The 21,162-nt window shown below is 38.8% G+C and overlaps 1 protein-coding gene across 1 annotated transcript in view; it reads left to right on the forward strand.

Moving 5' to 3' along the window:
* The window catches only part of GLRA2 (glycine receptor alpha 2), a 267,688-nt gene that overhangs the window by 40,190 nt on the left and 206,336 nt on the right, over positions 1 to 21,162 (forward strand). The window contains exons 3-4 of the mRNA XM_073565226.1: positions 1,087 to 1,154; positions 19,943 to 20,166. Coding sequence (XP_073421327.1) covers positions 1,087 to 1,154; positions 19,943 to 20,166 — 292 coding nt within the window. The remainder of the gene's footprint in view (positions 1 to 1,086; positions 1,155 to 19,942; positions 20,167 to 21,162) is intronic.

Here is a 21,162-nt window from a genome sequence, read left to right on the forward strand (position 1 = left end):
TAAAACTATCCAAAGACTATGTACATGTTTGCAACCATGTTTATGTTCTCCAAATCGATCTGAATTTTTGAATTTGAAAATCAATTATTTGCTATATCTTCTATGCAGAGCATTGCGTCTCCATGGACACAAACAACAGTCTGATCTTGTGCTCATAGTAGTCATATCCCTTTTTAATTTGCTTGGAGATAGATTCAAGAAATGTAAAAAAAAAAATGGTTGCAGAGATGGATTTACTCTTTAAAACCTTAAAAATGATCAATGTTATATTTCTATGTGTGTATTCCACGCATGATTTGTGTATTTTCATTTAAATGTCGATAATTATAGCAGAAACATGTTGTCCTATTAATTGATTCTGATGGGTAGAAAGACCTAGTAGCAATCCTGCCATATATTGATATTCTGAATGACAGTGTTCCCCATCGACTCAGGGTCGGTATCATTCCATTTTCTTTTCGCGCTAAGTACATTTACAAATGTCTCTAGCTTTTTCCATTACTGTTTGTGTCATTATGCAAAGCTTGTAGATTACACCGTCTCCCCGATCAAATTCAACAACTAGGCTGTAGCGGCGCGGCGCTTTGAAAGCTCGGATGCTTGTTAAAGCTTTTACGCTTACCTTCCCATTACCGCACATTATCAGCATCGTGCTCCACGTTACCTCATTTCATGTCTTCTGCTGACCACATGTTTTAAAAACAAAAAACAACATTTTTTATGTTTTAGTTAAAACGCACACATCCATGATGCTTAAAGTCTGCTTTTTTTTAAGTTGTTGTGTTCTTGTGAAATATGCTTTTTTTTTTTTCCTCTTGGTTACCTCCGAATCTGTACCAGCTTGTACAGATCAGAGTCATTCCTTTTTTTCTTTTGCTTCCATATGTATTGCAACATTCTTATTGCATTCCGCAGGTCCGCCAGTAAACGTTACTTGCAATATTTTTATAAACAGTTTCGGATCCGTCACGGAGACCACAATGGTAAGTGTCAACTGCGCTGGCCAAAGGCCAGATGACAATGAATGTACTTCATGAACCAAAACTGTCATTTTTTTTTTCTTCTATTTATTGTTTTAACTTACAGGTCCCCCTGTAAATGTTACCTGCAACATATTTATCAACAGCTTTGGTTCAATAGCAGAAACCACAATGGTGAGTGGTACTGACCATTGAAGCTACCCTGCCAAGAAGATGGACATGTCACTTTATTCAATACTAAAGGCTGATAAAAATCTAAAAGATCCTTAAATATATAACAAAACTTTCAGAAAAATATAAAAAAAAATCAGAACTTAATACAAGCCCAATAAACAAAAAGGAAAGGATTGCCAACTGCTCTACAAATGATGGGTCTTTAGAGCAAATATTTAAAAACTAGTGATGAGTGAACGTGCTGGGATAAGGTGTTATCCGAGCATGCTATGGTGCTAACCGGGTGTCTTCGGCGTGCCCGAAAAATATGTTCGAGTCCCGGCGGCAGCATGTCCTCGTGGCTCTTCAACAGCAGCAACGAATGAAGGGTTTATTAGGCAATTCCTGCACGTGTTGGGGCTGTCGAACAGCCATGAGATATGCAGGCGCGGGGACTCAGACATATTTTTCGGCACGCTGAAGTCACATACACCATTTCTGAGCACGTTCGCTCATCGCTATTAAAAACAAATGGAAAATGAAAAGTAAATTGTTTATAAATTTAATTTTTTATTTTAGCTGGGATCTAAATGTGTTAGATCTTAAAGAGCAATCAAAGGGAGAGGTAACATTAAATGCAAAAAAAAAAAAAAATATTTAAAAACAAATATGAAAAAAATGATTAAAACTGCCTCCAATTTTTTTTTTACTTTAGCTGGGATCTAAATGTGTTAGATCTTAAAAACAATCAAGCATAGCGAGGTAACATGTCTCCATCTTTGCAGGATGTCATTCAATGAGATTAACTGCATAATGCACGCGCTTCCAATGCTGGCATTACCTTATATCTTTTCTTCTCATTTCATTTTACTGTATATTTGGAAGTGTACTGGTGTAATGGTCATTATTGCCTCCATATGAGAAAAAACGCACTTGCACGTGCTCAGAGATGTAAATAAAGTCATAAACAAGGGAGAATGCATCCTGATTTTATAACATTTCATGCCAAACATTTGCCTATATCCAATAGATACTGAATGTATTTATTATTATTGTGGGTTTTATTTACATATTAAAAAAAATAAGGCACTGTGCACGTGATTTTTTTTTCTTTGTAATAAAAAATAAATTGATTATCATATGGAATATTTTTTCCAGAGAATTACAACTGAAATGGTAGATGGAAAAAAAACATTAATGTTAATCACAAAAACCATGTTTGGATCAACTTTTCACATATAGGATGTAGTCTGCATAAAAGGAAATGTATAGAAAAGACATTCCAAAGGATTACCGCTTTCAGAACACTGCTTCTAATATTTTTTTCCCACATAAAGAACATTGAACTGAACACATTATGTAATCATGGCTGCAGAGTGGAATAAAATGATATTGTTTTTAATTTCGCATCACCATTGTGTTGCAGAGATATTAGTGATCAAAGTATTTGGAACCTAATGAATTAACTTTTAAGTCCATTTGTGTGTTATTAGACAGTTTTCACTGGGATTGTTTGCTTCTTCTCCCTGTATGATGTTGACCAATCATAAGTAAGCAGCAATACAGTAGAAAAAGGACATGCCCTTACTATAGCTTAGGCTTCTCAATGTGTGAGATGTAATGATGCAGCTCTGATCTCCTGGTCTAACCTCCTGCATGATTAGAAAGTGCAGCTGAGTTTAGCTGTGTCAAACCTTGCTATCAGCTCTCCATCTCTCAGAGTATTGTCAAATCTACTCTACTGCATTTTTCAGCTCTATTTTCTACTGCCTTACTCCCTGCATTGCCTGTCTAGAGATGAGTCACACTTATGTGTGTTGTGCTCACAGCATTTTCTAATCCCTCTGCAGTAAGAGCAAAGCTGGGGATCATTACATCTCACACATGAGTAGCTTGTTGTGCTCTCACTGCAGAGTGATTACAAGTTGCATAAAGCACAACAGATATAAGTGTGACTCATTTCTAGACAAGCAGTGTGGTGAAATATGTAATACAGCAGATTAGATAGTGCTATGAGAGTGTGGCTTATAGAAGGGTTTTTAATGTGACACAGCTAAACTCAACTGCACTGCCCCTCCTTCCACACTGACCTTAAGTGAATGGTGTTAGTCATCTGTTCTCTAATCTACCAGCACTTTGCAATCATGCACAAGGTTAGACCAGGAGCTCAGACCTGTATAATTACATCTCACAAACTGCTCTAAGCTATGGTGGGGGACAGTCCTTTTTTCTGCTATATAGCTGCCTGCTTATGATTGGCAGCTCATATAAGGGGGAAGAATATATGTGTCTATGGAGGTATTTATTTTATCTATTTTACAGAAAAAAATATATTTTACATTATACAGAATTTTAAAGTAGATGTATTGTGTCTGAATATAGGATAAAACAAAAAGTACTACCCAAATAAAGCAAAACATACCCAGATTTTGGATTTTTATGTACTGTAGGCTAAAAACAAAGTGTTACCACTATGGGACTCAAAATGGTTGTTCCTATAGGCAGAAACATCTTGGATTCTTTCCATGCCATAAGGCAAAAAGGGAAGTTAAGACATACCAATTTATTAAATTCTATCTCTCGGCTGGTCTACATTAGAAAGCAGTGGATAAGAGCAAATGTGTTGGCTGATTTCTCTGCTAGTTCTACAGGACTGCTTTTTTTCTGGAGCATGCAGAAAATCCTGAGTATGTTTTTATTTTATGTTTTTTCTTACCTTAGGGAGTCAGATGTGTTGGCGATAGGTTCTAGTGATATTTTATCTGTTAGCAGGGCCAGAGAAATTTGGGAGCTCAATGAGTGTCAGTGAGTGACAGCTCTCCAGTCTCTTCAAATACCATTTCACATGTACAAAATATGATAAGGTTGTAGAATTTTACTTTGACTATCAGAATCATGCTAATTTATGAAGCTAGTTTAGTGAAATACATTTGTGTACAAAAGGAAGATTAAATATTTAATTATTTGCCATCTATAAAATACTAGAAATCATTGTCAGATTACTTTTAAATAAAAAAAATGGTTCAACCAGATATTAAAATATTGAAAAATATTCAGAATTGAGAGTCCTCAGAGGTTGATACCTGAAACTGAAAAGATGGGAGCAAATAGCAAGTTTTCGAGACTACTCAGGTCTCTTCATCAGGCATTGACTAATACAAAATCTGAAGAATCACATATTTATACACAAAACAGCACAGAAAGAAAGAATGCAATCTATTGTCTACAGATACAATCATATATGTTCCAACTCCATGGATAGAGACAAACACCTGGGTCGCCTCAGAAAGACCTTTTTGAATCGGGGCTACCATCCAAGAACAATTGAAAATCAAATTACAAGGGCCACCTGAATGTCAAGGAATCACCTGCTACATTACAAAGCTAAAGAAGAAAATAACCAGGTGCCTCTAGTGGTCACCTACAATCCAAATCTGGAGGTGCTAAGGGGAGCTGCACGGAAATTACAACCTTTACTACAAAAAGATGCCTGATTACAATCCATATTTCCAGACCCCCCACTGCTGTGTTTTAGGCAGCCCCCAAATTTAAGAAGCATCATTGTCAGAAGCTCCCTGTCCTCTCCAACAGCTGCAGGAACCTTTCCTTGCAACCAGAAAAAATGTAAAACCTGTCCATTTATAATGACCACGGACAAGATAAAGATCCCCAACTCACATCAGAACTACAAAATCCCAGGTACTTTCACCTGCATTACATCTAATGTGGTGTACTTAATTATTTGTACTAAATGTTCAACTGGGGGTCTGAATGTGGGGGAGACCGGGCAAAAACTGAGAACAAGGATGAATTCTCATCGCCACACAATAAGAGAAAAAAGAATGGATCTACCTGTGACCAAACATTTTTGTATGCTGGATCACAGCATCATGGACATGAAATTACATTCTTTTAAAGGTAATTTCAAATCTCAGAGAGACAGACGAGTCTGGGAGTATAAACTCATGATGACCTTTGACATACTCAATGCAGGAATGAATGTGTCCAATGGATTTATGTCTTTTTACAACAATTAAGGAATTTGCCCCAAGACCTTATGGGGTCATCACAACACAGAACCAGACTATAAAACATTCACACTCCTTATCTATGAACTGTTCCAATATTTATGGACACAACTGTTTATCACGCTCTCATAATGATATTTCTGCTTCACGTCAGTTGTCTTATCTATTACATTGTTTCTTTCTATGCTGTGTATAAATATGTGATTCTTCAGATTTTGTATTAGTCAAGCCTGATGAAGAGACCTGAGTAGTGTTGAAAGCTTGCAATTTGTTACCATTTTTTCAGTTAGCCATTAAAAGGTTTCTACCTACTGGCTAACACGGTATAAAGATATATATCTTTCCTGTATCAAAATATTGTACATTTTTGTACAGCAGTTTGTCAAAATGTCAAATAAATATACGAAATGTAAAAAGTAAAAAAAGACACCAAAACACATGAAAAAAAAACATTCAAGATACATAGCATTGATAAATTCTGAAAAACAAGTAAAGTAAACCTTAAGAGTTAAACCTCCAATTAGGAATTTAGTTACTGGGGCACCAGTGGTCATTTGTCACTTATCCACTGTAGCCATAATACACTTTTTTTTGCATTTACTTTTTCACAGCCCATGCTATAATAAATACTGTACGTAGTATTCTTGACACTGGTCCTTGGGTACTGGTCTAATGACTGTATGGTCAGTCTACCTTTGAATCATATTAACCCCTTAATGTCCAATGACATGCACAGTCCATCATCAGACATCTCCCCTGCTTTGATGAGGGCTCTGCTGCTGAGCCCGCATCAAAACTGGGACATGTCAGCTGTTATGAACTAGTTAATAGGCGCGAGCAGAATCGCCGTCCGCCCTCGCCTATTAACTAGTTAAATCCCGCTAACAGCGGGCATTTAAATAGCATTTCCGGCCGCCGGGCCGGAAATGACCTCATTGCCGACCCCCGTCACGTGATCGGGGGTCGACATCATGTTGACTGGAAAACCAGAGGTCTCTATGAGACCTCTATGGTTGTTCCAGGCATATGGCTTTCAACGCCACCCGGTGGTCGGCGCTGAAAGCACAGCAGTAAATCTGCTACATATGGGCTATCTGCTCATCGCCCATATGTAGCAGAGCTGATCGGGTTGCGCATGCTTCTAGCCTCCTATGGAGGCTATTGTAGCATGCCAAAAGTAAGAAAAAAATGTTTAAAAATAAAAAAAAATTAAAAAAAACCTAAAAGTTCAAATCACCCCCCTTTCGTCCCAATCAAAATAAAACAGTAAAAAAAAAAATCCCACATACACATATTAGGTATTGCCGGGTTCAGAATCACCCGATCTATCAATAAAAAAAGCATTAACCCGATCGCTAAACGGCGTAGCGAGAAAAAAATTCAAAACGCCAGAATTACATTTTTTTGGTCGCCCAGATCAAAAGAACATATCTGCACAAACGTGGTATCATTAAAAACATCATCCCGGCACAGAAAAAATAAGCCCTCACCCGACCCCAGATCATGAAAAATGGAGACACTACGGGTCTCGGAAAATTGCGCAATTTTTTTTTTTTTTTTTAGCAAACTTTGGAATTTTTTTTCATTACTTAGATAAAAGAGGACATAGACATGTTTCGTGTCTATGAACTCGTAATGACCTGGAGAATCATAATGCCAGGTCAGATTTAGCATCTAGTGAACCTAGCAAAAAAGCCAAGCAAAAAACAAGTGTGGAATTGCACTTTTTTTTTGCAATTTCACCGCACTTGGAATTTTTTTTCCCATTTTCGAACACAACATGGTAAAACCAATGGTGTCATTTAAAAGTACAACTTGTCCTGCAAAAAATAAGCCCTCACATGGCCATATAGATGGAAAAATAAAAAAGTTATGGCTCTGAAAAGAAGGGGAGGGAAAAATGAAAATGCAAAACCAAAAATACCCCTGGTCATTAAGGGGTTAAGCATATAGCCAAAACACTATATACAGCGGTATGTAAAAGTTTGGGCACCCCTGGATAATATTACTGTTATTGTGAACAGTTAAGCAAGCTGAAGATGATCTAATCCTTAAAAGGCCTAAAGTTAAAGGTGACACATTTCCTTTGTATTTTAATAATATAATAATAAATTTTATTTCTATAGCGCAAACATATTCCGCAGCACTTTACATTTCAGAGGGGATTTGTACAGACGATAAACATTACAGCATAACAATAATCACAAAGAACATAACAGATACCAAGAGGAATGAGGGCCCTGCTCGCAAGCTTACAATCTATGAGGAAAAAAGGGGAGACACAAAAGGAGGGTGGTAACAGTTGCCCTGATTGTATGGACCAGCCATAATGTTAAGTGTGTATCAGTACAGACACAGAGGGCTAATGGATGCATAAAGCATGTGGGAACATGATGCGGGGAACCTGGTTATGGTAAAACCTTTGGCTGTGCCACACAGGGATAGATTAGGTTAATGTGTTGAGGCAGTAGGCCAATCTGAATAATTGCATTTACAGGGCACGCTTAAAATTGAAGGGATTGGGTACTTGGATAGGTATTTTAGGCAATATATATATACATACAGTATATAATTTTCATCTTTTACATTTTAAAAATTACAGGAAAGGCTAGGTGATGCAAATTTCTCAGCTTTATAAAAACCCACCCTCCTCTTAGCACTCTGAAAATGAAATTGGTTCAGGCCAACAAAGCAGGAGAAGTGTGAAATGTAATTAAGAAATGGCAGTTAACAGGAACAGTGGAGGCCAAGATCAGGTCTGGAAGACCAAGCAAATTTTCAGTGAGAGCTGCTTGTAAAATCCATGGTTATGACCACTAGCATCTAGCTAAGTAATTGTCACTTTATCAGTGGACATAACCATGGATACCTAAGGTCTTGCAATGCCTGCACATGAGAAAAGAGACATAGAGAATAAAAAAAACTATACTTGATTTCTAATTGGAGGTATTTGCCAATATTATTATTATTATACCTACTACATATTGGGATAGGATCTTAGAGATGGGGATACCCCTTTAAGTATGAGTGTGGATCAATCATGCTTTAGGGTTGTGTTACAGCCAATGGTATGGGGAACATTTCACAGGTAGAGGGAAGAATAGATTAAATGAAATTTCAATACATTTTTGATTCAAACATAATACGATCTGTAAAAAAGCTGAAGTTGAAAAGAGAATAGTTTCTACAAATGGATAATGATCTTAAACACACATCAAAATCCACAATAGACTACCTCAAAAGGTGCAAGCTGGAGGTTTTACAATGGCCCTCACAGTCTCCTGATCTGAACATCATTGAAAATCTGTGGCTAGACCTCAAAATAGCAGAGGATGCAAGACGACCCAGGAATCATACAGAACTGGAAGAATTTTCCAAGGAAGAATGGATGAAAATCCCTCAAACAAGAATTTAAATAAATCTTGGTTGGCTATAAAAGTGTTTACAAGCTGTGATACTTTGAAAAGGGGATACTACTAGCTACTACCCATGTAGGGTGCACAAACTTTTGCATCCGCCCATTTTCTTTTTTGTAATTTTTAAAATGTAAAAGATGAAATATCTATATATATAATTTTTTGCCTAAAATGCAAAGAAAATGTGTCGTCTTTAACTTAAGTGATGAGAAATTGGAAACGGTCTTAGGTGCGCAGGGAAGAGACTCAGACAAGAGATGGGGTTAAACCACAATGCGTTTCGACGGAGGATCCGTCTTCATCAGGTGGAAGTTTTTGTCTTTAACTTAAGGACTTTTAGAGATAATTTAATCTTCAGCTTGCTTATGTGTTCACAATAACAGTAATTTTGACCTGAGGTGCCCAAACTTTTACATGAAACTGCATAATCATTATTGAAACTCACATTATTGCAAGATATTCTATTTAACCTAGAGTCAAATACTTTTTTAGGGTAAAATCGTTTATGCACAACAATCAAAAATAAAAAATAGGTAAAGACTTACTTTACAGGTGACCCAGAAAATTACTAATTTCCCCATTTTTCTCACAATGCTGTCTGCTTGTAAGACAACTAACTGCAGCAGGAGCCTCCCCCTACTTGCTGTCTGTTATAGATGACAAGTCATTTTATGTCCTGAATTTTTGCTAAAACCCAACTGGTCAGTTTCCTTAAGCCAAAAAATAGAAGCTATGGGTTTTGGGGTATTGGCAAAATATTTGTAACAATAGTCCTATCCGGAACATTCAGCAAACCCTATTAAATAAAATATGAAAAACACTATATCTGGGCTTTTTCTCATATATAATTTACTTCTAGGTTCAGTGTTGCTTTAAAACTCCGTAATATTTTTGCTATGGTTTCTCTATGAAGCTAAATATGTGACATTTTTTCAATCACTAATGAAATTAATAAAAGTGTGATTTTGCTCCAATATGTAATAATAATTCTGATTTGCAAACAAAAAAAGAGTTTTGCCAACATCGTGAATAAAATATATCTAAGTGCTGTGTCTGATTACAGGTTTGCCTGCACATTTCCTGCAGAATACATGAGTCTTTACAGGGTGACAGACAGTCTAATTGCACAGCTAATGTGTCGCTGTAGGGATAGGAAGACACAAACAAGAGCTGAAGCACCACACACTGAGGAGAGTCAAACAAACTGCTTCCTATCATTAAAGTGAAAAATAGCTTCAGTGATAAGTGCGGATTATCAATGATTATTTCATGACATCAACCAACAAAGCCTATACCATCAACATTGACCAAGTAGCATCAGTATGAGGCATTCTGAAATGCTGACGATGGTGATAACAACTTAGGACACAGCCCTCTCCCCTCTAGTGAAACTTGATTAGCAATGGGCAAACCCATGGATGTTCTGGTCTGGCGGGTTTGGCCAATCATTTAAAAAAAACAGTACCCGAACCTGAACCCTATTCATCTGGATGGGTGGTCCAAACATCCGTTGTTTACCACGCTGTTATCTGCTTGATAGCATGGAAAACACAGGCTCTGATCGGTGGTAAGATCGTTACCGCCGGTCAGAGAGCTGTAGTTTCCATGCAGCGAGATGACAGCATATGATCCAGCACTGTGATTGACAGTAAAATGTTACCCGCCGGTCACAGGTGTCAGATGATGAAAGAGTACTACTCTTATCAGCGTACACCTGCTGTCGCAGATAGCAGCAAGAGCAGGCGATGCTGATGAGAGTATTCATTAGCCGGAGCCTGTGCAATAAGTACATAAATAAATTTAAAAATGTTGAGGGCCGCTTCTATATTTGATAACATGCACAGGCAAAACCGACAGCTGCGGGCTGCAACCCCCAGCTGTCAGATTTATCATAGCTGGTTATCAAAAATAGAAGGGTCCCACACAGTTTTTATTCTAATTGCTTAAATAAATAATTTAAAAAATGGCATGGGGTCCCCCCATTTTTGACAACCAGCCAAGCTAAAGCAGACAGCCGAGGATTGGTATTCTCAGACTGGGAAGGGGCCATGAATATTGGCCTTCCCCAGCCTAAAAGTAGCAGCCCACAGCTGCCCCATAAAAAGCACATTTATTAGATGCACCAGTTCTGTTGCTTTGCTCAGCTCTTTCCACCTCCCCTGTTGCGGTGGCAAATGGGGTTAGAGGCTTAGGGTTGAGCTGTTTTATGGCCGCTGACATCAAGCCCAGGGGTTAGTAATGGAGAGGCTTCTATAAGCCACCCCTATTACTAACAAAGAGTTAGATTGTAAAGAACAAAGGCAGCCAGAATAAAGTCCTTTAATTGAAATAAAGCCACTGACACTTTATTTGAAATAAAAAAGCAAAGTTATACTTACCTTTTCATCTAATCCATTGATGCCCATGTCACCTGTAAAAGACAAAAAATAATAAACAACCATATTCCTCACCTGTCCGACGAGAAGATTTTCCAGTTTTCCCTCGATGAGTCTAGATCTGATACATCTAGATAGCATGCTGAATGTTGGCATGATGCAAGTGTTCAGTCTGCCATCCAGCAGAGACACTGCGCGTCATAGTGCAGCATCAGCGTCTTGCGGTGATGTGAATAAGGTGAGCTGAATTCTTACCTGATGAACCCCGCTCACCTCACTGACATGACCGGTAGGGTGTGAGAAAGTTCAGTGAGGTGAGCAGAGTTCGTCAGCTATGAACTCCACTCAACTTATTCATGTCACCGCGAGACACTGATGGTGTGCTTTGAAGCGCAGCTCAGTGTCTCTGCCAGATAGCAGGCTGAGCGCTCATATCATGCTAACATTCAGCATGCCATCTAGAAATAACAGTGCTAGTCTCGTCACAGGACAACTGGATTATTTTCTCTTCGGACAGGTGATGAATATAGTTGTTTATTTTTTTTGTCTTTTTCAGATGACATGGGCATCAATGGATAAGGTGAGTATAACTTTGCTTTTTTGATTTCAAATAACAGTGTCTGTGTCTTTATTTTGATTAAAGGACTTTATTCAGGCTGTGTTTTTTCTTTACAATCTAACTATGTGGTTATTAATGGGGGTGTCTTATAGACTCCTTTCCATTACAAACCCTGGTCTTGATATCAGTGTCAATAAAACCTCTGCCATCAACCAAAATATATTACCTCACTTGCCACCGCACTGGGGCAAGTGGGAAGAGCAGGGCAAAGTGCCAGATTTGGCACATCTAATAGATGCTTCTTTATTGGGAGGGATGAGGGCTGCTATTAAGACAAATCCCCTAATAAAGTAATGTGCAAAGTGTGCAAACCTTCTAAAACTTCTGCTACATTGGTGGCCCTCTGCATTCTCAGCTCTCACATGCTGTTCATCATTCATTTGACCACTGACTTTAGTGATCACGTGCCAGTAAAATTGTTGAGCTCATTGAGATGAGAACTATCAGAATTGTATAGCTAGAGAAGTGGCTGAAGACGTGAGGAATAGCATTTTTTTTTACCTAACTCATTCTCTGCTAAATTTTTGAAAAGCCCTTTATAGGGAATCTGTCAGCAGGTTTTTGCTAAGTAATTGAGGACAGCATGATGTAGTTTTTAAAACAATGAATGTGTCACTTTTTAGGCTGTGTGCTTTTGTCTACTTACAATGAAGGTTTTATCACCAGGACATTATCTTTGCTGACAAATCGTCTGACCATATCCCCTCCTGTGATAAGTAGCTCACAGTCAATAGACAATGTACAAAGAGAGCCTAGTGTGGGTGAGGTTTGCTTTCCCAGCTCTGCTACATGTTACATCTAAAAACTCTGAATGTATCACAACTGCTGCACCCAGTAAAGTAAGTGATACATCGTTGGAATCAGTATGTCTATTCCTACATTATGCTGGTATCCGATTAGGTAGTAAAAACGTGGTGACAAATTTCCTTTGAGGACACATACAAGCTAATATTAATCACGTATTTTGAACGGACCACCATTCAATTGAATTGATGCAGTTACCACTGACTTTCCCCTGTAGTAGCTACTGAAGAAGAAAATCATATTAATGGTTATGTCTGGGATGTGACAACTCCTTTAAAGATAATTCAATTATCTGAATTATTTGGGGGGAGAACTTAAAAAAAAGAAAATTCATGTATTTTATAGCAGTGAGGTCTCCCCAGGCTGGTTACATCATCTGCTTTCAGTAGATATACTTTTCTGGTTGATCCTAGATAGAAATTGAAAGTTGATTAAATTGCTTTATACCTGATTTGGTGTCTACACATTTTAATGATATGAAAAGCAATATTGTTGGTAGAAAAGCCAATCTAGTAAAAGAATTAAGTAGCGGAATCAGCCTGGCTTTTTGTATATTAATCATTTAAATGCCACCAGGGATCTTGAGGATAAATTACTATACCAGGGTATGATTTCTCAAATTTCTTCCTTCTGGTGGTAACGGCCATGTGGGATTGAATGGCAGCTTAGTGTGCAATAGTGAAGATATTACACAGCACTAGTAATGAGAATAAGTCCTTAAAGTGTACCTGTCACTCTTTAGCAGGCATGATATAAAGCAGAAGTCGAGCAGGTCGTGAGATAGTTTTCTACAAAAAGATTTAGCGTAACTTGATTTTTAAACATTGACATCAATGCTCATTTTGGGCTTAGGAGCCATGGGGATGTAGTATGTGTGCCGACTAGGGGGTGGTCCCTTCGGCTGCAAAACAGATTGGAGACAGACGCAGAAATCCGTTCACTCAGGTCCACTTTATTGTGTGTCTTCTTTGACATCCACAGCAATACGACAGCTTCTGCACATTGGCCCGGGTACCTATCACCTCCTCCTACTACTGTTGGCGGTAACCCTCCGGGTTCTTTCACTATGGCTGCCGTTAGGCCCATGGCCACAGCGCTTCCCCCGGCCGAGTCTGCCCACTGTGACACTATCCCTTCGGTGTCCAGCAGTTCGGTACCCCAGGCCTCCTTTGTCCTGCGTCCTTTGCTCTGCAGCTGTTCTGACAGGGCTACCCCCGACTATCTGTCTCTCTCCTCTGTCTTTTCCTGAGCTCTGCTGTCTTCTATCTTCTCCTGAGCTCTTCTCTGTCCTCTGTCGCTCCCTGAGAGAGATCTCCCTAACCCTGGGACTTTCCTTCCTTTTATGCCCTTTCCTGGGAATTCCCCTCCTTAGTTGCCGTAACTCAGCCCACCATGACTTGGCGTTTCCTAGCTTCAGCTGCTGTTAGGTTCCTCTTCTCACTATCCCTATGTCTCCATCTGGTGGCCAAAACCCAGTACTACACCATCTCTCACTCTTTCTAGCTGTTGTCCCCCACATATATATAATTTGTAATAAAGCATTGTACATTACACCTTTGACATTCACTTTTCCATCAGACATGTCCACACATCAGTCCACCCTCCTACAGGGACAGTAGTAATCAGTGATTTTTAAGCATTTAGCCAATAGCTGTCAACCACTTATTAGGACCGCCCACTGGACTCCTAAGCCCAGGAAGAACAGGGTTTTCAGTGAGTAAAATACCAGTTAGGCAAGGATCCACGACTGTTTTCTCAACATCCAAGAAAATGGGTTTGATTATGCTAATCACATGCTGATCAATGTTTGATCAGAGTGCAATCTGATTTTCTCGGAGGTGGAGAGGAAAAAAAAGATTCTTGACTTCCTCTATAATGTCAGTTCGCAAACATCAGACCACACTCAGATATCAATTGCAGTGCAATTTTTCCCACGGACCAATATAGTTGAATGGGCGAGAGTCATAAAATTTTTGGAGGCAAATCATGCAGCTGCGTTTTTTTTTCCTCGGATTGACTCAGTTTGAGGAAAAAATTGGACATATGCATGGCCCCATAGAGTAACATGGTGATGGGTGCTCACCATCAAGATGACAGAGAGCACTCATCGGAGTTATACGGTCGTTTGCATGGGCCCTTGTGGCAAATCTTTTTCCAACAAGCCTATGTATCAATCTGCTCAGCTCCTCCTGATCAATCACATGAAGCCCATTAATTATACAGTATTTTCTACCTGATATAAAAAAAATTGGATCCACTAAAAATAATTATAGATGTCACAATAGATATATAGAATCAAGGGAACCACCACCTGCAATTCACAAATGTGACAGTACGGATACACGTGACAATCGATCAAATTTAAAAGTAGTATTTTTATTAGAATAAATCATGAAGACAAGGACCATAAACAAAGCCTGAAAGTGTGCGGGCAGTAATAGTAGGCTAGCAGCATCACCAGTGATCCATGCTCAGACAGAATACAGTACAGGGAAATACATAATATAGCAGAAAATACAACCACATGATGCAAAGAGAGATTTTAATTAGTGATGAGCGAGTATACTCGTTGCTCGAGTTTCCCCAAGCATGCTCGGGTGTCCTCCGAGTATTTTGGCGTGCTCGGAGATTTAGTTTTCGTTGTCTCAGCTGCATGATTTGCGACTTGTAGACAGGCTGAATACATGTGGAGATTTCCTAACAAACAGGCATTCCACACATGTATTCAGCCTGTCCAGCAGTCGCAAATCATGTAGCTGCTTTGACAGAAACTAAATCTCTGAGCACGCCAAAATACTCGGAGGACACCCGAGCATGCTCAGGAAAACCCGAGCAACGAGTATACTCGCTCATCACTAATTTTAATTAACAACATAATATATATGCATAATTAAATTAATATAGAGCCCTATAGAAAAACCAAAATAGCTAAAGTGCAAGTGCCAATGTGCTTAAAGGAATAAGGGTATTGGTACCAGGGGTGGCTGCCATAAGAGTTAGTTAGAAACAAAAAATAGGCTAATACGAATAAACACTGTACCTATAGTGAAGGTGACTGCTGGGCTCACGCTGCTGCCGCCGCCAGACGTCCTTCCTGCACTAGTCCTCTAGTGATAATCTCCTGCTGATGAACAGTGAGTGATGTTATCAAAACTACAGCAAGCAGCCAAGTAGGTGACACATCGCTGGAATCCGGGTTTTTGTCCCTACATTATGCTGCTCTCAGATTAGGTGAAAATAACCTGGTGACAGATTCCCTGTAAAGTTGTCTGGCAAGTAATATATGTTTACAAAAGACTCAGATTGGGTGAAAAAAAAAAATAATGAAGCAATATTAACTTTAGGCTGTGTACCCACGTAAGCTTTTTTTCGCATTTTTTAAGCGTTTTTCCTGGCGAAAACTCTTCAAAAATGCATACAAGAAGCATCCCATTCCTGTTAATGAATTCCGCAATTTTTGTGCACATGATGCGTTTTTTTCTGTGAAAAAACGCAGCATGTTCATTAATTTTGTGGAAAAATCCACATTTCTAACTATATTCTATGAGCAGGAGGATGCTCCTGTAAAAAAACGCTTAAAAAACGGTGCAAAAATCTCGCAAAAAACCGCATAAAAAACGCACGGTTTTCCTGGGAAGGAGTCCGTTTTTTTCTGCATACGTGGGTACATAACCTTAATATTCAAGTATGAGTGGTGCTTTTTTCTTTTTTTTAAAAAAAAAATCTATGAGTGGCACGGTGGCTCAGTGGTTAGCACTGCAGCCTTGCAGTGCTGGGGTCCTGGGTTCAAATCCCACCAAGGACAACATCTACAAGGAGTTTGTATGTTCTCCCTGTGTTTGCGTGGGTTTCCTCCCACATTCCGAAACATACTGATAGGGAATTTAGATTGTGAGCCTCATCAGGGGCAGCAATGTACGTAAAGCGCTGTGAAATTAATGGCGCTATATAAATGAGTATAATAAATCTATTCAAAGCCTTTTGTCTGAAAAACATTCCCTTTAATGTTAAAGAAAAACCTGTACCAATATCGAGAACTTGTGAATCCAGCCTTAAAGGAGTTGTCCGGTCTTAGGCTGAGTGCAGAAGGACTTTAGCCCTGCGGATTTTTCCGCGCAGAATGGAAGAAATCTGCAGGTCAAATGACCTGCATTTTTCCTGCCGATTTCTTCCATTTTTCATGCATTTTTCTCGCGGTTTTTGTGCGGTTTTCCACTGCGGATTTGGTGACAGGGGAGATGGAAAACCACACAAAAGAAGTAACATGCTGCGGATTTTGTACCGCAGGAAAACCGCGCGGAAAAATCCGCAGCGTCTGCACAGCGTTTTTTTTTTTCATTGATTTTAAGGCTACTGTACATCACAATGCGGATATGCAACGTTTCTGCGCCGTAGGATCCGCTGCAAATCTGCATCGTGTGCACACAGCCTTAAACTACAAGTCTGCATTCACTCCATGTGACTGAATACTTGTGATTCCTCACATCACCCGCACTTCTGTGCTGTGAGGATTGTCTGGAGCCAGAAGTGGGCGATCATGTAATCGCAAGTATGTGATTGGCATACTCCCGGCCACATTCCGACTAGGCTGTGCCCGGCCATGCTCAATCGACTTGTATTAAGCGAGACGGTGCTCATCTAATCAGAATGTAGCCGAGAGTATGGCATACTTGTGGCCATATAATCGCCCTCTCCCAGTGCCAGCACCAGAGAATCCTCAGAGCGTGCAGTGCGTGCGATGTGAGTATTCACAAGTCTGCAGTCACACAGAGTGACTGCAGACTTGTAGTTTAAGACTGGTCAACACATTTAACACTAGAACTACCGCATGTTTCATAATACCTATAACTACCGTTAGGGGTCATTTTTACCCCCATTCAAAAGTACTGACTCTGGAGTAAAAACAACTTTTTTGTTGCCAACAAATTAAAGAACATTTATTTTAACTTAGTAGGAACAGTGTTAAGATCAAGTACAGCACGGATTTTCCTTTTACATGGTCATAGCATGCGGTGTCCAACAGTTAACACAAACAGTACTTTCTTCCACTTTCCCAGTGCATTTTCCACAAACTGGTTTGTTACAGCTTGCCCAAGTTTTAGTTGTTTTGTTTTCGTTGCATCTTCCAACTCCACATTTTCAACGCTTGTAGATTTCTTGTCCTTTTGTTTGTGGTTGAGACATTGCGGATGGTGGGCCACTTCTTCTGACTCATTTTCAGATAAATTCTGAAGACATTTCAAAATTTCATCACTTGTCAGACCCCTCTGCTTACTCATGCTTCAAATATATGTCACAAAAAGGGACTTGTAAGATCGCAGAAGTAATAAAACGACACTGTACAAACATGCAGAGTTGTAGCTTCAACTGTAATGTTTGCTACTGAAGTGCAGACAAAAATCGCTACATGGATCGAGAATGTTCAGACAAGTTTAGACAACACAAAATGCTGAATCATCCCTGATATGCAAAGATACAATTACACTCTACAACTAGGGAGAAGCACTGTGATTTTCTGTACTCTGTAATATTAGGTGACTTGCCTACTACTACTTTTATGTATGGGGTCAAAATGACCCCTTCAGTACTTATAGGTATGAATTGTAAAATCCGGGCCCCTGAAAAAGTTACAATTCATTTTTGTGTCCTAAAATATACACTACCATGAATAAATAAAAGTCACAAAAAGTCTGGACTCATTTGTTAAAATTTTAGAAATTATAGGAAAAAGAAATAGCAAAAGGGTCAAAATGACCCCTCCGGTAGTTCTGCAGCAATTCAGGCTAGGCAGTCCTGGGAAAAGATGGACTATGTATAGATTTGTAAATTTAGACGTGTTCTTGGATAAAGTATGACTCCCTTCAGGACGTCGCTTCAGAGTCCTCAAATGCAGCACCAACCGCCATATGAACAGCTTCTATCCACTCTCTGTTCAACAATTAAATCGTCATGTGTAGACTATATACTCTATCTGTCTTGTTAGATGTTACTTGTTGTATCTGTTGTTATATATTATGTTGCCTCTTTGCCTCAAAGAATTCCTTGTATATATGTAATATGTACTTGGCGATAATAAATTTGATTGATTGATTCATTGATTGCTGCAGCGGGGCAGATGTTTTGCATTTTTTCACACATATCTGCTCTGATTCAGCATTGTTTCTATAGAGTTTCTAGAACTGAATTATCACACACACTGATATAAGAAAAGTAATTTATGCATCTGGTAGTAAGAATACATATGTGTTTGTGCAACCCTAAGAAAATTCAGAGCTATTAACTCAATTTCCAGCAAATTTGAATACATAATTTGCATTTCCAAACAGCGAGTCACAACAAGACTGCAATTCCATATGGACACGACAATAAATTGGAGCACACCGCCAATAAGAAATCCTCGCTCTGTATCAGGGTTCAATGAAGCCTGCACTTTCCAAGCTTAGGAACAGGAAAGGGATCCGGTGATTTGATTGATCTGTTTTGGCATTACTGGGATAACCGCCTCTATTTTTCACTGATCTACATACCATATGGCATATGGAGGCCATTTAAAAACCCATCAACTCATTGCAACACCATTGTTCCCAAAACTGCAATGCATAATTTCTTCATATCAAATGAATTATGGTTATTCGTTGTGCATTGCTGGAGTGGAGGCTAACAGCGTCTGTTGTCTTGTGGGATTCGCCAATGCTGCTTCAGTATTACCGGGATTTCTGTACGCTATGAACGCAATGTGATACTCTTCAGGTTTTAATACAAAAATAATGTTTGGATTTTTTTTTTAAGTCAATTTAGTCATTTCTGTAACCATTGAGTATCTAATGTTCAGTGTTATGGTCCACTACACAAATGGGAAATTATACTATACACACTGCTGCCATTATATCTATAATTATGGCAGAAAAATGTAAAATAATACAAGAGCAGGAATGAGTCTCCTACTATCCCGACTCTTAAAAATTCTGACACCGTAATATTCCTCATCTTCGTTATCATGCTATAATTAAGCCTGCAGTTGATTCTTACAGTCTACAAATGCGACAAGTTTGGAATTTTTGATTTCCCCATAAACAGCGCCACTCATGTTCATATGTGTGCATGACATGTCAACCACATTTACATAAATGCAATGGCAAATACACCCTAAGAGTAATGCTGGTTATGAGCGAAGATGACTTTTTATCTGTTCTCATACCTTTTAAAGGATAGGGGCAGCACGGTGGCTCAGTGGTTAGTACTTAGGCATCTGAGATACATAGTCCCTTGCTTGTTTTTCAAAGCATGTTTTCTCTGAAATGCTGTGGATTAGGCAGCAATTTGTGAAAATTGTCATATGATGTCTGTTGGAAAAACCCTTACATTTGTGTTGTGGACCATAATATTTTTACATAGTATTCCTGAAAGAGTATCTGTGAGTTTGCTTATACTTGTCTATATTTGACTGAGCCACCTGCATAGAATCGTAATATATTGTTGGCCTCTGGCAGGGAGCACTACGTTGTCACTTCTGCACCAATTACTCAGTTCTTCTAAAATAATAACTCTCAGCTCACTACTTTTATAGGACTACCGAGTGAATATTTTTTTGAGACAGCAATGGAACGACCCAAGACTGTCATATAGTGAATACCCCGATGACTCCTTGGATTTGGACCCTTCCATGTTGGATTCTATTTGGAAACCCGATTTGTTTTTTGCTAATGAAAAAGGTGCAAACTTCCATGATGTCACAACAGACAACAAGCTGCTGAGAATTTTTAAAAATGGAAATGTATTGTACAGTATAAGGTAAGGAAAGTGACAGAGCAAATCGATATCCTCTATCTATCCATCTATTATCTATGTATCTATCTATTATCTATCTATCGATTACACTAGGCAACAAAATTTCAAAAGCTGTTCAGTAATCATATTAGCCATTTCTTAACGATTTTGATGTGCTGAATTCAAATATGACAAGGAAAACTGTTATTTGGCTCTAGTTTCCATGGAATTGAAGAGTTTGCGTTTTACTGTTATGTAAATCAATAAATAATTATAACATGTAGTTATTAGTGATGAGCGAGTATACTCGTTGCTCGGGTTTTTCTGAGCATGCTCGGGTGTCCTGCGAGTATTTTGGCGTGCTCGGAGATTTAGTTTTCGTCCGTCTCATCTGCATTATTTTTTACTGCTAGACGGCTTGAATACATGTGAGGAATGCCTGTTTGTTAGGGAATTCCCAAATGTATTCAGCCTGTCTACAAGTCGCAAATCATGCAGCTGAGACGACGAAAACTAAATCTCCGAGCACTGCAAAATACTCGGAGGACACCCGAGCAACGATGCTACTCGCCCATCACTAGTAGTTATTACTTCTACAAATATAAAACTGCACATGTATTGTCAAACAAATTTTATTAGATGTATTCAGAGGAAACTCAAGTGTATTTAAAACTACTATATAATTAATTAATTCACATGCCTAAGCACTTAGAGCAATTTTAATTTTAACTATTAATAAACGTTATTGCACAGTACAAAATATGTCCTTAGTCACTGGATACTCGGCTCCTTTTTACTTGTCTCTTGTGTTCAAGCATTGGATTATCTCTGGTGATTGTCCAACAGTAGCCTGCAAGCATCGAAGGGTTCCAATTACCCTGATATCTGTTTTCCATAGTCGCAATTTCCTGGTGAAATCGCTCACTGCTCCGCAGTTTGATGCAAAGAAGTCTAGATGCGAATGCAAGAGATGAATCTTTAATATCATGTTGCAGCCAAGATTATAATGCGCCTGAAGAA

Source organism: Dendrobates tinctorius, unplaced genomic scaffold, assembly GCF_039654945.1.
Source record: "Dendrobates tinctorius isolate UK_male_01 unplaced genomic scaffold, ASM3965494v1 ptg000016l, whole genome shotgun sequence".
Taxonomy (NCBI): domain Eukaryota; kingdom Metazoa; phylum Chordata; class Amphibia; order Anura; family Dendrobatidae; genus Dendrobates; species Dendrobates tinctorius.